This window comes from Callorhinus ursinus, unplaced genomic scaffold (genome assembly GCF_003265705.2).
Source record: "Callorhinus ursinus isolate GAN/ISIS: 27379988/994484 unplaced genomic scaffold, GSC_fseal_2.0 scaffold13, whole genome shotgun sequence".
Classification (NCBI taxonomy): Eukaryota; Metazoa; Chordata; class Mammalia; order Carnivora; family Otariidae; genus Callorhinus; species Callorhinus ursinus.
In genome coordinates this window covers 21,333,302-21,347,660 of record NW_027397075.1, presented here as the reverse complement: position 1 = coordinate 21,347,660, position 14,359 = coordinate 21,333,302, and the positions used below count along the sequence as shown (strand labels likewise).

At 36.9% G+C, this 14,359-nt stretch overlaps 1 protein-coding gene across 1 annotated transcript in view; it reads left to right on the top strand.

The window, feature by feature from the left end:
* CATSPERE (catsper channel auxiliary subunit epsilon) overlaps positions 1–14,359 on the top strand; it is a 163,190-nt gene that overhangs the window by 111,033 nt on the left and 37,798 nt on the right. Inside the window, exons 11-12 of the mRNA XM_025878056.2 lie at positions 2,510–2,952; positions 13,752–13,810. Coding sequence (XP_025733841.1) covers positions 2,510–2,952; positions 13,752–13,810 — 502 coding nt within the window. The remainder of the gene's footprint in view (positions 1–2,509; positions 2,953–13,751; positions 13,811–14,359) is intronic.

The following is a 14,359-nucleotide window of genomic DNA, read 5'->3' as shown; positions in this document are numbered from 1 at the left end:
GTCATTCTTGAATCTTCACTTGTGCTTTCTTTTTATAACTTTGGTGTCTTTTGCCTGCTTCTTATGGTAAATGATTAGTTCATTTATTTTCAGTCTTGTTTTCTAAGCACTTAAAACTACAAATAAACATAAGACTCTACATTCTTCTCACTGTTGTTTTAGCTGCATCCACAAACCTTTATATATAGTGTTTTTAATCTCATTTGCAAATAATTCCTAATTTTCATCTTAACTTCACATTTAATCCAAAGTTCATTTAGTAATGTTTTAATGAGCAGGGCGCCTGAGTGGCTCTGTCGGTTAAGCATCCGACTCTTGATTTCAGCTCAGGTCATGATCCCAGGGGCCTGGGATCCAGCCCCACATCAGGCTCCCTGCTCAGTGGGAGTCTGCTTGTCTCCCTCTCTCTGTGCCCCTCACCTCCTTGTGCTCTCTCTCTCTAAAATAAATAAATCTTAAAAAAATAATGTTTTAAGGAGCAGTGTGACAGGCAGGAGAGTGACATCTAGTCCAGATTTATGAGATTAGGAAAGCCCGCAGAGAGGGAAATGCCTTCTCAACTGAGAACAGGAAAAGGGTACATATTAGAAAAATTAGATCAACAGTCAGGATGGGAGCTGAAGTAGCAAAGACCCAGAGGCAGGAGAGAACATGGTAAGTTTGCAGAACTGAAATTTGTTGTGAATCACTAGGTGGTATGTGAGCCCGAAAGTGGCAACCGAAAAGGCTGGCTGAAAAAGACAGGACTGCATCACCACATGACCTGGACATTATCTAAAATCCAAGAGCAACATACATTTTTTGTTTTGTGAGGTTTTGAGTTTTATGTATCATCACACTGTGTGTATCCTGCACGTACTTTTCTCACGCAACATCCAGATAGATTTTGTTAGGTTATCTGCCTGCATTTTGTCTCCTTCTACCTGGTGAAATTTCTAGAAACACACACACAAAGTACAGCAGGCCAAGAATTTGGTAAGCCTGGAGGGAGGAAAAACAAAACAAAATTAAGTTTATAAAGTAAGTTATATGAGAAAAATTACCTCGTCACTGTGTTGCCCAAAGTACCTCAACTTCCCAAGTCACCGACATGTTAGTGCTGGGGTTTGATGCCCCGTGTATGTTGCCTCAGCAGGAAGGGCATTTTACCCTTGCAGTTATACTAAAACACTCTGAAAATTATTCCGAGCTGCATATTAACCTTACCGATCAACATAACAATTTCACCAGCATTATCATATGGTTGGACCCTACTGACAACATCATCACTACATGAGAGCTTAAGGTTATAAGGACATGTATGTGGACAGTGATGTCTCATTAAAGTATTCTGATCCTAACAACAATTGACATTGCTGATTTAGGAGTTTTACAGTAATTTGCGAAAATGCCACTTATTTATTCAAATTTCAAATGTAAGATGCATAAGCACAATACACTCTGAACCTTCCTCACTCTATGAATTGAACTTCCTCCTTTTAGTCAGTCCCCTTAAAGTGTTGTTGTTGTTGTTGTTTTAAATTAGGGAAAGTATACCCCTAGAAGCTATCCACGGAGAATGTCGTGTCTGGAAAAAAGCTATGAAATCAACTAGTCCAACTGTTCATTTTACAGATACAGCTACTACCAAAGAATTTGAGACTTATTGTCTGTGAACCTCTGTGACTTAGACCTAATACTCTGTTAAGGGAAGGAAGTTGGTTATTATTTATAGAGTGAACCTGAAGACATACCAACACACACACACACACACACACACACATACACACACACACATACACCCATTTCTTTATCCCAGTTGTACAGTCTGCTACAACTACCATAACAAGAGGTCATGGGCTGCATGGCTTAAAGAACAGAAATGTATGTTCTCACAGTTCTGCAGCCTAGAAGTCCAAGATCAAGGTGATATCAAGGTTGGTTTCTGGTGAGGACCCTCTTCCTGGCTTGGAGATATGGGCCACCTTCTTACTGTGTCCTCACATGGCCTTTCCCCTGCCTGCATGCACAGAGAGATCTTATGTCTTCCTCTTCTTACAAGAATACCAGTCATGTTGGACTAGGACCCTTATGACCTAGTTTAGCCTTCATTACCTCCCAAAAGACATTGTCACCAAATACAGTCACAATGCAAGCTGGGGTTTCAACCTATCCATTTTGGGGGAGGGGGGCACAATTCCATCTATAGCACAATGCTTCCTAATAATACTATTCCTGCATGTCTATGCTCATTATTATTTAGTGCACTAATTCCAGCTTTTTATATAAGTGGTGTCATATATAAAGTGGTGTCATAAGTACAAGAAGAAATATATCCAGGAAAAGAATTGTTCTACTATGAAGTGGGAGAGAAGCTCTCCAGCATCACATAAAGTTGCAGGTTTGTGTCTGCACACTCTAATTTTCTCAAAACAGATAAATCCTTCATTACTACAAAAGAAATTATTATGGTTAAAAGTGCATGGATTTATGATTACTTAGAATAACACAAATTTTTCTCCTTTTCCAGATTATTATGGAAATATTGTGGTAAAAATGGAAAATAACATAATGTTTTATTTCAAGATCAATATCAGAGCTGCAATAAAACTACATTTATGGACAAATAGTACAATGAAGTCATTAATTTTATTGAGTTCATCTGCTCAAATATATCTCATATACGTTTTTGAAAATGGCACAGTACAGCCACAGGAATATCCTTTAAAACTGGAATCACAAAGTGTACATTTCACTTCAAAAGAAAAATGCCCCTACGTGGCATTTCATAATAATATTTTAAATGTTTTTTACTTTTTGGACAAGGGACAGAACCTGTCCATTTGGGCTCAAATAGTCTATCCAGAAAATGTTGGTCTGTACATTGTTGTGGAATCATACGGCCCAAATATATTACAAGAGAAAAATCAGATTCACTATGAAATCGCCCTAGGATACTGCACTAAAACCACGGTAAGTTAATATTATAAAATTTATTCATTTGATTGTAAAAAATGTAAAATTAAAATATTTACTTTTTTTTATCCTTTCACAAAAAATATAGTATCTAACATCATCGGTGACATTCAATGAAGTTTTCTGATAACAAACATTTATCCTTAATTTTATGTCATCTTGACTCTTGTTGCAGTAATTTCTGTTAGCTGATTGTGGTAAAAAATGTTTGATTTGAAAAGAAATTGAAACTTTCTTCATCTGTTATAAATATATATATATACATATATTTATAAACATTTAAAACAGACTTTCCTTCTAGGTTTAGCTTAGAAAATGTTGAGAAATATACAAGTTTTTAATAAATAGTAATATGATAAGCCATTAGCTCCTGAGCCACAATTTTCACTTTCAATATCCAAGGCAAATATCTTTGCCGCCTAAAAGCACTCTCCTGCAGAACTTTTTGATTGTCAATTGTATTATTTGTTTCCTTTTTTTTTTAAACACATGGCTTTGTGTAGACTTCTCTCTGCTATCTTTTGTACTATTTAACACCACCCCAAAACCTGACGGCTTCAAACAGCACCCAGTTCTATTTGTCAATAATTTGGGTTGTGATAGCTGGGCGATAGTGCTGGTTTCATCTGTCTGGATTCATTCATGAGGTGGTCATCTGGTAGCTTGTCTGGGACAAGGTCATCTAAGATGGCCTCAACCACACCTCAAGTGGTTGGTGCATGCACTGGCTTGTGTGAATAAGGGGCCTCAGCTGAGCACTTGTCTCTGATCCATGTGGCCTCTATAGTCCAGGCCAGAGCTGGCTTTCTCCCAAGAGAGTCTCAGGGCAGTATTCCAAAACAGTACGAGCAGATTCCAGAAGGCCTCTTGAGGCCTATGTTTGGCCACGTTCTATTTGCCAAAGCAATTCACAAGTCCAGCTTACGTTAACAGGATGGAGAAATAGAGTCTACCTCTTGATGGAAGAACAGCAAACTTACCCTATAAAGGGGGTGCCTACAGGAATGGGAGCTAACTTTGCAGATGATCCAGCACAATTAGGTACAAATGTACTGTATATATTATTTTGTAGACTACTTTCCAATGAACATTACAGCATAACCATTTTACATGCTACTACAATTCCTTCCCAAACACTGTATATTCTATTTCCCACCTTCTTTTTCTGGGCTCAGATTTCTTTAGCATATACAGTAGTGGGCATCTTAACAGATGCAATGGAATGAAATGTTCAGTTAATTCCAAAATCAGTTAAAACAGAGAATCATAAAAAAGGAAACTGGTATGAATGAAACATTGTACTTTAACTTAAATAAATGTATGTACATTCATTAGTCAACCTTTTAAAATAGGACCACAGACTTTTCTTTGAAATAAGTCAACTTACTGGAGAATCTCCTCTCCTTTCTTGCATAACCTTATTCATAATGCATTATCTCTGAGTTCCCACTTCTGTTTCTTTAAAGGGGGGGGGCGCCTGGGTGGCTCAGCTGGTTAAGCCTCTGATCTCGGGGTCCTGAGATCAAGCCCTATGTTGGGCTCCCTGCTCAGCAGGGAGTCTGCTTCTCTCTCTCCCTCTGCCTCTCCTCCCACTCTCACTCATGTTCTCTTTCTCTCTCAAATAAATAAAATCTTTTAAAAATAGAGGAGGGAAAAAAATTAATGACACTGGCAAAGCCATCAAAATTGTAGATTTTTTCATTTTTTCCAACTTCTTACCGTTATCTTGCTCATACCTAATTCAGCAATTTCTTCAGGGACTTGTTTTATTAAAACTTTCCAGAGCAATCCATTTTGTTCTCAGGGAAATAATAACTCTACTTTCCTTTTACACTCAATTTCATCAGTCCATAATATTTAATTCCACAACTACCATAATACCACAATCTGGCATAAACAGGTTTAGAAACACAGAGAGCTGATTTAGATTTGCATACAGACATATGGATAGATCTTAAAACAGTGTCGAGTGGAAAACAGCATCAAGTAAGAAACTAGATCCATCATAGAGTAACGTTTACAAAATTTGCAAACACCTACACATAAATCACAAGCAACAAAAAGAAAAGCGTTATTCATTTTACATGGACACCAAGATCCAAAGGACAGATATCAGATCAAATATATCATATGTCATCAAATATGATAACATCATGCTTGTTTGATATATGTTATGGGGGCCTGCACATAGGGGGAAGAGGAAGAGCGGAAGGGAATGGTGGAAGAAGATACAGGGAAAAAGTAAAACATAATAAATTAAATTAAATAAGACCGGACTGATCATGTTTCAAGAAACAAGGTGTATATGTAACTCACTTTTCTGAAACTGGGGTACCCCCTTCCTTCCAGAACAAGAACAGAAAAGATTTACACTCTTCTTCAGCCCAGGAAAGTTTTCTTTGACTATCTAGCTGCAATATCTGCATAAGCTCTCATAAGTTTTCTTTCCAAGAATGGGCTGTATAATGTACATTTGTCCATTTGCAATTCAGAACTTCAAAATATAATTACCAATCAAAATATACAAATGACCAAGGACAATGAAATGTTAAAATTTGCATGTTTTGATAAAATACTGTCTCTGTCATTTATCAGCTGATAACATTAAGCAAGTTTTTTAAAATTTGATTCCATAAAAATCTTAATTTATTAAGATTGCTTTTACATCTAATTTTTTATTAAGTTATTTTAATTACAGTACAGTTAACATATAGTGTTATGTTAGTTTCGGGTGTACCAATACAGTGATTCAACAATTCTATACATCACCCAGTGCTCATCATGACAAGTGCCCTCCTTAATCCCCACCACCTGTTTCCCCCAACCCCCCACCTCCTCCTCTTTGGTAACTATCAGTGTGTTCTCTAGAGTTAAGAGTCTGTTTTTTGGTTTGTCCCTTTCTCTTTTTTATCCCCTTTGCTCATTTGTTTTATTTCTTAAATTCCACACATGAGTGAAATCATATAATATTTGTCTCTCTCTCTGACTCATTTCACTTAGCATTATACTCTCTAGTTCCAAAAGTGGCATTGCAAGTGGCAAGATTTCATTCTTTTTAATAGCTGGATAATATTCCATATATATAGATACCATTTTGTAAATAATGCTGCTATGAACATAGGGGTGCATGTATCACACCTGTGAGAATGGCCAGAATCAAAAACACAGGCAACAATAGGTGTTGGCGAGGACGTAGAGAAAGAGAACCCTCTTGCACTATTGGTGGGAATGCAAACTGGTGAAGCCACTGTGGAAAACCAGTATGGAGTTTCCTCAAAAAGTTAAAAATGGAAATACCCTATGATCTAGTAATTACACTACTGGGTATTTACCCAAAAAACACAAAAACACTAATTCAAAGGAATTAGCAAGTTTTTTAATCTTTCTATGCCTTACTACTTTCCATCTAAGTAATGATAATAAAAACAATATGTTATATGTAATATAATATCTAATTAATATATAATTATGTTCACATGTTAATATAATATATTGTTTTATATGTTAACTATATTTTATATAATAATATAATAATTATTGTCATAATATTTACTTCATAAGCTTATTAGGATTAAATGAGTTTATATACATAAAGGACTTAGAGGTGCCCCTGGCACATAGCAAACAGTATGTTTACATGATATTACTACAACTATACTCACAACTGTCATCAATCCTAGAGCACATTTTTTAACATCTATGAAATCAGGATGAGTCTTACATCCTGTGGCATCTTAGATTTGATGAATTACAGTAGTAATATGATAACCTTGCTTATTTTGTGCAGATTGAGTCAATGCAACTTCACAGACTAATCATTGCATGTACTAGCTAGTATGGTTGCAAGTATCCTACCTAATTACTCGATTTTGGAAAAAAAAAACTGAATATAACACCTATATACAAAAGTGGATAACTTTAAATTTGAAAAGTTTTTAGTGCTACTAGCTGGTTTCTTAGTGATATTTACACCAAAAATTAGTTTTGAAATTTTAAAAATGATTTGAACATCTTAATTGACATGGTCCTTTTTTTTAAATTGAGGTATATTTTTTATAATTGACATATAACAATATATTCGTTTCAGGCATGCAGCATAATGATTTGACGTTTGCATATGTTGCGAAATGATCACCACAATAAGCCTACTTAACATCCATCACTACACATAGTTACAAATTTTTTTTCTTGTGATGAGAATTTTTAATGTCTATTCTCTTAGCAACTTTCAAATATACAAAATAGTCTTATTAATTGTAGTCACCATCGGTACATTACATTACCATGACTTACTTGTTTTACAAGTGGGAGTTTGTACCTTTTGACTACCTTCCTCCATTTTGCACACCAACCACCCCCACCTCTGGCAAGGATAAAATTGGTCTCTGTATCTTTGAGTTGAGGGGTGAGGTTTCTGTTGGTGGGGGGAGTGTTTAGATTCCACATATTAGTGAGATCATACAGTATTTATCTTTCTGTATCTGGCTCATTTCACTTAGCATAATGCCTTCAAGATTCACCCATGTTGTTGCAAATAGGCAGGAATTCCTTGTTCTTTTTTTTTAAGATTTATTTATTTTGAGAGAGAGAGAGAGAGAAAGATTTCCTTCTTATGACTGAATAATATTGCATTCTGTGTATGCAGGAGAGAGAGAGAGAGAGCGACATAGGTGGCTTTCATGTCTTGGCTACTGTAAATAATGTTGCAATGGACATGCGGGTGCAGATATCTTTTCAAGTTAATGTTTTTATTACCTTTGGGTAAAGTAATGTTTTTTCCTGAGGTTTTATCTTGTTCTTTCATTTAGAGCATATTCCTCTGTTTCTTCATTTTTTTTTCTTGGCTTTCTGTGTTGGTTTCTTTTCTTTTTTTAAAGATTTTATTTATTTGTAAGAGAGAGAGAACTCAATCAGGGAGAGTGGCAGGCAGAGGGAGAAGCAGGCTCCCCGCTGAGCAAGAAGCCTGATGCGGGACTTGATCCCAGGACCCTAAGATCATGACCTGGGCTGAAGGCAGATGCTTAACTGACTGAGCCACCCAGGCGTCCCTCTGTGTTGGTTTCCATGCAGTAGATAAAATAGTCATCTCTCCCAGTCTTGAAGGAGTAGGCTCATGTAGGAGATGAACCTTATCATTCAAACTTGCTCTTTCAAATCTTTGTGATTGTCCAATCAGCCTACTTTATTCTTAGTGGCTCCCAGTATTTGACGGTGTGCCAAGACCTGTCAGCATCTCAAAGGGGAATATCTCAGTTAGCACCTAGATGCAGGCTGATGAAGCCAGACCCTGATGCAGCAGCTTTTAAAGTATACAAACATACCTCCTTCTCCCTCAATGTTGAGCCCTGGGTTAATAGCCAAGTAAGAGCTGTTCTTCACTACCACCTTGTTGAACCCATGAACACAAGCCCTGCCATCCACCAGAGGCCTGCTATCAAGGAACATCAAGGAACTGTTTGGGTGGCAGACACAAAAGCTAGGGAGCCAAACATGTATATAATCTCCTTTCTCAGAGATACCAACAACCTGAGGCAGGGCAGAGGGGAAGCACAATGATGGTGTACCTCCTGGCCTATCTGATCTCTACAGAGGATTGTAGTCAGCCCTCAAATGTGTGTCAAATTAGAAGCCTACCTCTCAGGCCACAGCCATAAATATAAGCTAGTAGACCTCTTTCACAGAAAGATGGTAGACTTTATCAGTCTACCATCACTGCACTGCACCCTGGGAGGGGTGGGTAATCAGTGAAGAATGGTTTCTCCATTTGTAGTAGTCCTGTGGGTCCAAACATAAGCCCCTCTGGTCCCCAATGCCAGGCAATCCAGGGGTGTCCCCTGGCAGCAGCCGCAAAAATTAGGGCACCAGATGTGTCCACAAGCTGCTTTTAGGGAAATACCCATGGCCTAGAAAAAAGCAGAGCAAGACTGCAAAGATAGTGCTTCCCCTCTGAAGTCTCTGGAAAGAACTACTATTGGCTCTGCCTAGAGCTTTCATTAGAGCCTGCCCCTCAGGCCACAGCTATGAAGGTAAGCTACTAGGTATCTTCCACAGAAGAACTGGATATTTGTGTCCGTTGCCTCTGCTGTGCCTTGGAGTTATAGTCAGCTAGGACTTGCCCATACATCCATTACATCCAGTATAGTTCTCACGAGCTCAAGCCCCACTGGCCACCAGAGCCAGGTGATCTAGCAGCAGCCACAAAACGCAGGGTGCTGGATGGGTGTAGAAGCTCCTTTCTGGGAGATGCAAGAGGCTGGAGTGAAGCAGAAGGAGAGAACAAATATGGCACCACTGGCCTCCCCCTTTGGAGCATTTTGGTAGGTTCCTCCCTACATGTGTTTAATTCAATGCCTGATAAGGATATAAGCCTCTCTCACAGAAAGCCTGGGCACTTCTCAGTCAGCTGCTTTGTATTGGGCGCTAGGGTGGATGAGTCTGCCCATGAGAGCCCTTTCAGAACTGCTTTTCAGTTCGAAATAGTCTTCTGGGTCTTGTGGAGGCAAGCCCCATTGGCTTTCAAAGCTGGATGTTTGGGGAGCTTGTCTCTCAGGTAAGGTCTTAAAAGTTGCAGTGCCAAATGGGTTCAACCCTTCACTCCTCACAGGGGAGATCTCAGGATTTTGAGTTACCATGCTGGGGGTGAAGTTTGTGGTGAGGCTATGTTCTAGCCTCCCCTACCTATTTCCATGTGGGTTTTTTTTTTCTCATTCACCTAATGTGTAGGCGTTGCTCAGCTAGTTTTGGGGTTTCTTTCAGAGAACATTGTTCTATATGTAGCTATAAATTTGGTGTGTCCATGGGAGGAAGTGATTTCAGGATCATCCCATGTCACCACCTTGAACCAGAACACTGCCTATTCATTTTCTTAATGGTGCCTTTTAATAAGTAGAATTTTTTTATTTTGATAAGGCTTTTTCATTTATGGCTATTGCTTTTTGTGTCCTAAGATACCTTTGCCTATCCCTAAGTCATGAAAATGTTCTTCCATGATGTCATCTCAAAGTTCAAGGTTTTAGTATTTATGCCAATAATTTGGTATGGTCAAACTTTAATTTTTGCCCAACTAGTGTGTGTGTGTTATTTTTTTTATTTTCTAGTCTCTTATTATTGACGTGGTTAAACAATTTTCCACATGTTTATTGGCTATTTGGATTCCCACCTCTGTGAAACTCAAGTTTTGTCACTTTTTCTATAGGGTTGTGTGCCTTTTCTTACTGAATTTTTTTTGCATCTCAAAGACTGTCTTTTTGAAGTGTTTTATTTGTGTATAATTCGCATGCAATACATTGCATATATTTAATGTGTTTGATAAAATGTGATGTATGTATACACCCATGAAATTATACCCCACAATCAAGAGAATGTCCATGTCCACCCCTCAAAGTTTCTTCATGCTCCTTTGTAAACCATCCCTCCTTCCATTCCCCATCACTAGGCAACCACTGATCTGCTCGCTATCACTATACATTAGTTTGCTTTTCTAGAATTTTATATAAATGGAAACATACAGTATGCACTCTGTTTTATCTGCTTTCTTTCACTCAGCATAATCATTTAGAATTATTACTTCCTTTTGATGAATCAACTCCTTTATCTCTATGAAATGACCCCTTTTCCTCTAGTGATAATTTTTGCTCTAAAATCTACTTTGTGTGATATTTATAGAAACACTCCAACGTTCTTTAAAATAATGTTAGCACAACGTATCTTCTTTTCTTTTAATATTTAATATTCTTTTAATATTAACCATTAGTGTCTTTAAAGATTTTTTTAAGTTGGATTTTATTTGTTTATCCAATCTGAACATTTTTGCCTTCTCATTGGGTGCATTCGTGTAATTTTTTTATATGGCCGAGTTTAAATTTACCGCTTGACTATTTTTTCCTTTTTTTTCCTTCCTGGTTAAAAAAAAAAATTTTTTTTTTAACTTCCCACACAGGGCTCAATCTCAAGACCCTAAGATCATAACCTGAGCCAAAACCAAGAGTTGGATGCTTAACCGACTGTGCCACCCAAGCGTCCCATTTGTAAAAGTATTTATAAGAATTCTCTGAAGTGGAATAAGAAATATCCTGATCTTAAGATGATCTGTGTTTGCCACTGTCGGGGGCATGTCTAGGGGCACTACTGCCTTGAACTTTTTTAAACTCCCCTGAGTCTTCCAGGCAAAACTTTCTGGGATATAAAGCCATACAAGAACCAACCCATTGCCACCAATTGTTAGGACAAACTTTTACTTTTCTCGCTTTTTCTGATCACTTAGTTACTGATGTCACTGAAGCGTTAAGGAGGGCACAAATTTAATCCTGACTTACTCTTACTCTGAGAATATAGTCTTCTGATAACACAGGTTAATGTAGGGAGGATATCCAATTTGATTCTCTATCTTAAATCCCCTCTCTCTTGACTAGGTTGACAAATACCTTTAGGCTAAAAGTAGACTATGGGCTCTGGTGTTCTGCTTTATTCTCAAGATTCCTAATTTCCCTGTCTTTGGGCTAATAGTTCCCTACTCTCTTGTCAGTTATTTGGTGCTTTTAAGGTGACTCTTAAAAGGCTGCTGTTTGTAGGCTTTGTGATATGTTTGTTTTGTTTTTATTTTATTTACATTCAATTGATTAACTTATAGTGTATTATTAGTTTCAGAGGTAGAGTTCAGTGATTCATCAGTTGTATATAACACCCAGTGCTTATATGTTTGTTTTTAAGAGCAAAAGTTTGTCCATAGAAACTACCTGCTGCTCCTAGAAATGAAAGTCTCCAAGTCATTTCTTAATTATTTATAATAAAATGGTTTTTAAGCAGATGATCACATCCACAAAATATACTTTTTAAATAGTTCCACTGGGTAAATATTTTCAGTGATTATAATCCAAAAAATATACGTATATGTTGGTTGAGTTACAGACCCAAGTTTGAGCACCACTTAAGTGACAATTGATAAGCAAAACTTGAAGAATATGCTTACATTTCACAAAATATTAAAATCTTCACGCCTAATTATGTGCAAGAACATCTTTATAAAGTTATTTTAATGATTGCATACGAAGAAAAATATGGTGTACAATAGAACACAAGTGGAAATTTGACAATTAGTTCCTTTCCTTGAACATGAACTAGATTTATTTTTAATGTAATGACTTCCACAGCCTTCATGTTTTTTTTTTAATTTTATTATGTTATGTTAGTCACCATACAATACATCATTAGGTTTTGATGTGGTGATCCACAATCCATTGTTTTCGTATACCACCCAGTGCTCCATGCAGTACATGCCCTCCTTAATACCCATCACCGGGTTAACCCTTCCCCCCTCCCCCCTCCCCTCTAAAACCCTGTTTGTTTCTCAGAGTCCATAGTCTCTCATGGTTCATCTCTCCCTCTGAGTCCCCCCGCTTCATTCTTCCCTTCCTTCTCCTAATATCCTCCATGTTATTCCTTATGTTCCACAAATAAGTGAAACCATATGATAATTGACTTTCTCTGCCTGACTTATTTCACTTAGCATAATATCCTCCAGTCCCATCCATGTTGATGCAAATGGTGGGTATTCATCCTTTCTGATGGCTGAGTATTGTATGTAAGGACCACATCTTCTTTATCCATACATCTGTTGAAGGGCTTCTCGGCTCTTTCCACAGTTTGGCTATTGTGGACATTGCTGCTATGAACATTGGGATGCATACAGCCCTTCTTTTCACTACATCTGTGTCTTTGGGGTAAACACCCAGTAGTGCAATTGCTGGGTCATAGGGTAGCTCTATTTTTAAATCTTTGAGGTACCTCCACACTGTTTTCCAAAGTGGCTGTACCAACTTGCATTCCCACCAACAGCCTTCAACTTTTTCATGAAAGATTATATATTTTGTGTCATACCACTTAGCATCCAACATATGAATAAATAAACCTTGTCTCAGAAGTAATATTTTTTGCAAAGGTCATTTTAGAGGCACAATGTCTCTGTTCTAATTACACCAGATTAGCCAGATCCAAATTGATCTCTTTGAAGATATCTAGATAGATGTCTATATCTATCTGTCTATCTGTCTATCTATCTATCTATCTATCTATCTATCTATCTATCTATCTATCGTCTATCTACATATATAACAAAGAACTACCACCAAAAATGTAATTCAGGGGATATAGTGACTATAGTTACCATGCTTTAAAAATGTTAGGCTCATAATTTTTTGCCTTTAATATCACATATGTTCTATAAATGGCTTCATCCTGAAAAGATAGAGACCTTCTGGAATGCTGAAAATTGAGATGAAACATGCCCCAGATGGAAGAAAATAGCAAGGAACATATACAAAAAGGCAAATGGATTTTTTTTTTAATTATTCAAAAGCAAGAGAAGAAGGTTCAGGCAAATAATTCCTCATAGTCTCAAAAATTACTGACAACATATCTGTAATTATTTAAAAAACCTCAAAGAAGAAATAAAAAGGTCCAGAGACAAGGTGATTAGGAAATGGGGGAGAGCTGGCTGCACTTCAGGACATAAATGAAAATAAGAATATTGCAATGACAAAAGTAAATGAAGAGGGAGAGAGAAGCAATATAAATAAAAGGACTTCATAAGATACAGTTAGCAGAGAAAATAAGAAAAATGTAACAAAGGAAATTTAATATGTCCATAATTGGAATTTCTGAAATAGAAAAGAAATTGGAAAAAATGCTAAATATATTCTTTTTCTTACCTAAAGAGAGGTTTAAATCTGTCCTGAAAGTATTCATTGTCCCCATTCCCAGTTTTCATGTTTTACACAAACGTTCATTTTCTTTTTCAGACAGTAACATTTTTTCAGAATATAAATTATGAGGCAGTAGATGACTACTTCAAGTTGCAGTAAGTATGACTTTTAAAAGAACCTATTTGATGTGAAATGTGCTATTGAGATGATTGATTTGTAGGTATTCTTTTACTTACATGGCCTCATGTCGCTTTAAATATCTACATTTCAAATTTCTTTAAGTGTCTGGTTAGATGTGAAATTATTATTCTGTATAAAAGTGTAAAATACTCCTTGTAATTAAATGAAACATATCTAGAGGTTTCCATTTGTCCAACAGAAGATGCAAAAAAAAAATAGACTATTTCTTTTTTTTTTACTTAAAATCAATTAACACATAGTTTATTAGTGTCAGAGGTAGAGTTTAGTGATTCATCAGTTGCATATGACACCCAGTGCTCATTCCACCAAGTGAAAAATGGGCTATTTCTTAATTCAGTAATTTTCAAGCATGTGTTATCATTCATTCCCATCCCAAAATCTTTGCATACCATCCTTGGGCAGACTAGAACTCTAATATGAGAAGGCCTTTAACTATGAGTAGAATCAGAAAAAACATCATCTTTGACTCTTGGAATAGGTAGCACCTGAGCACGTCATTTCTG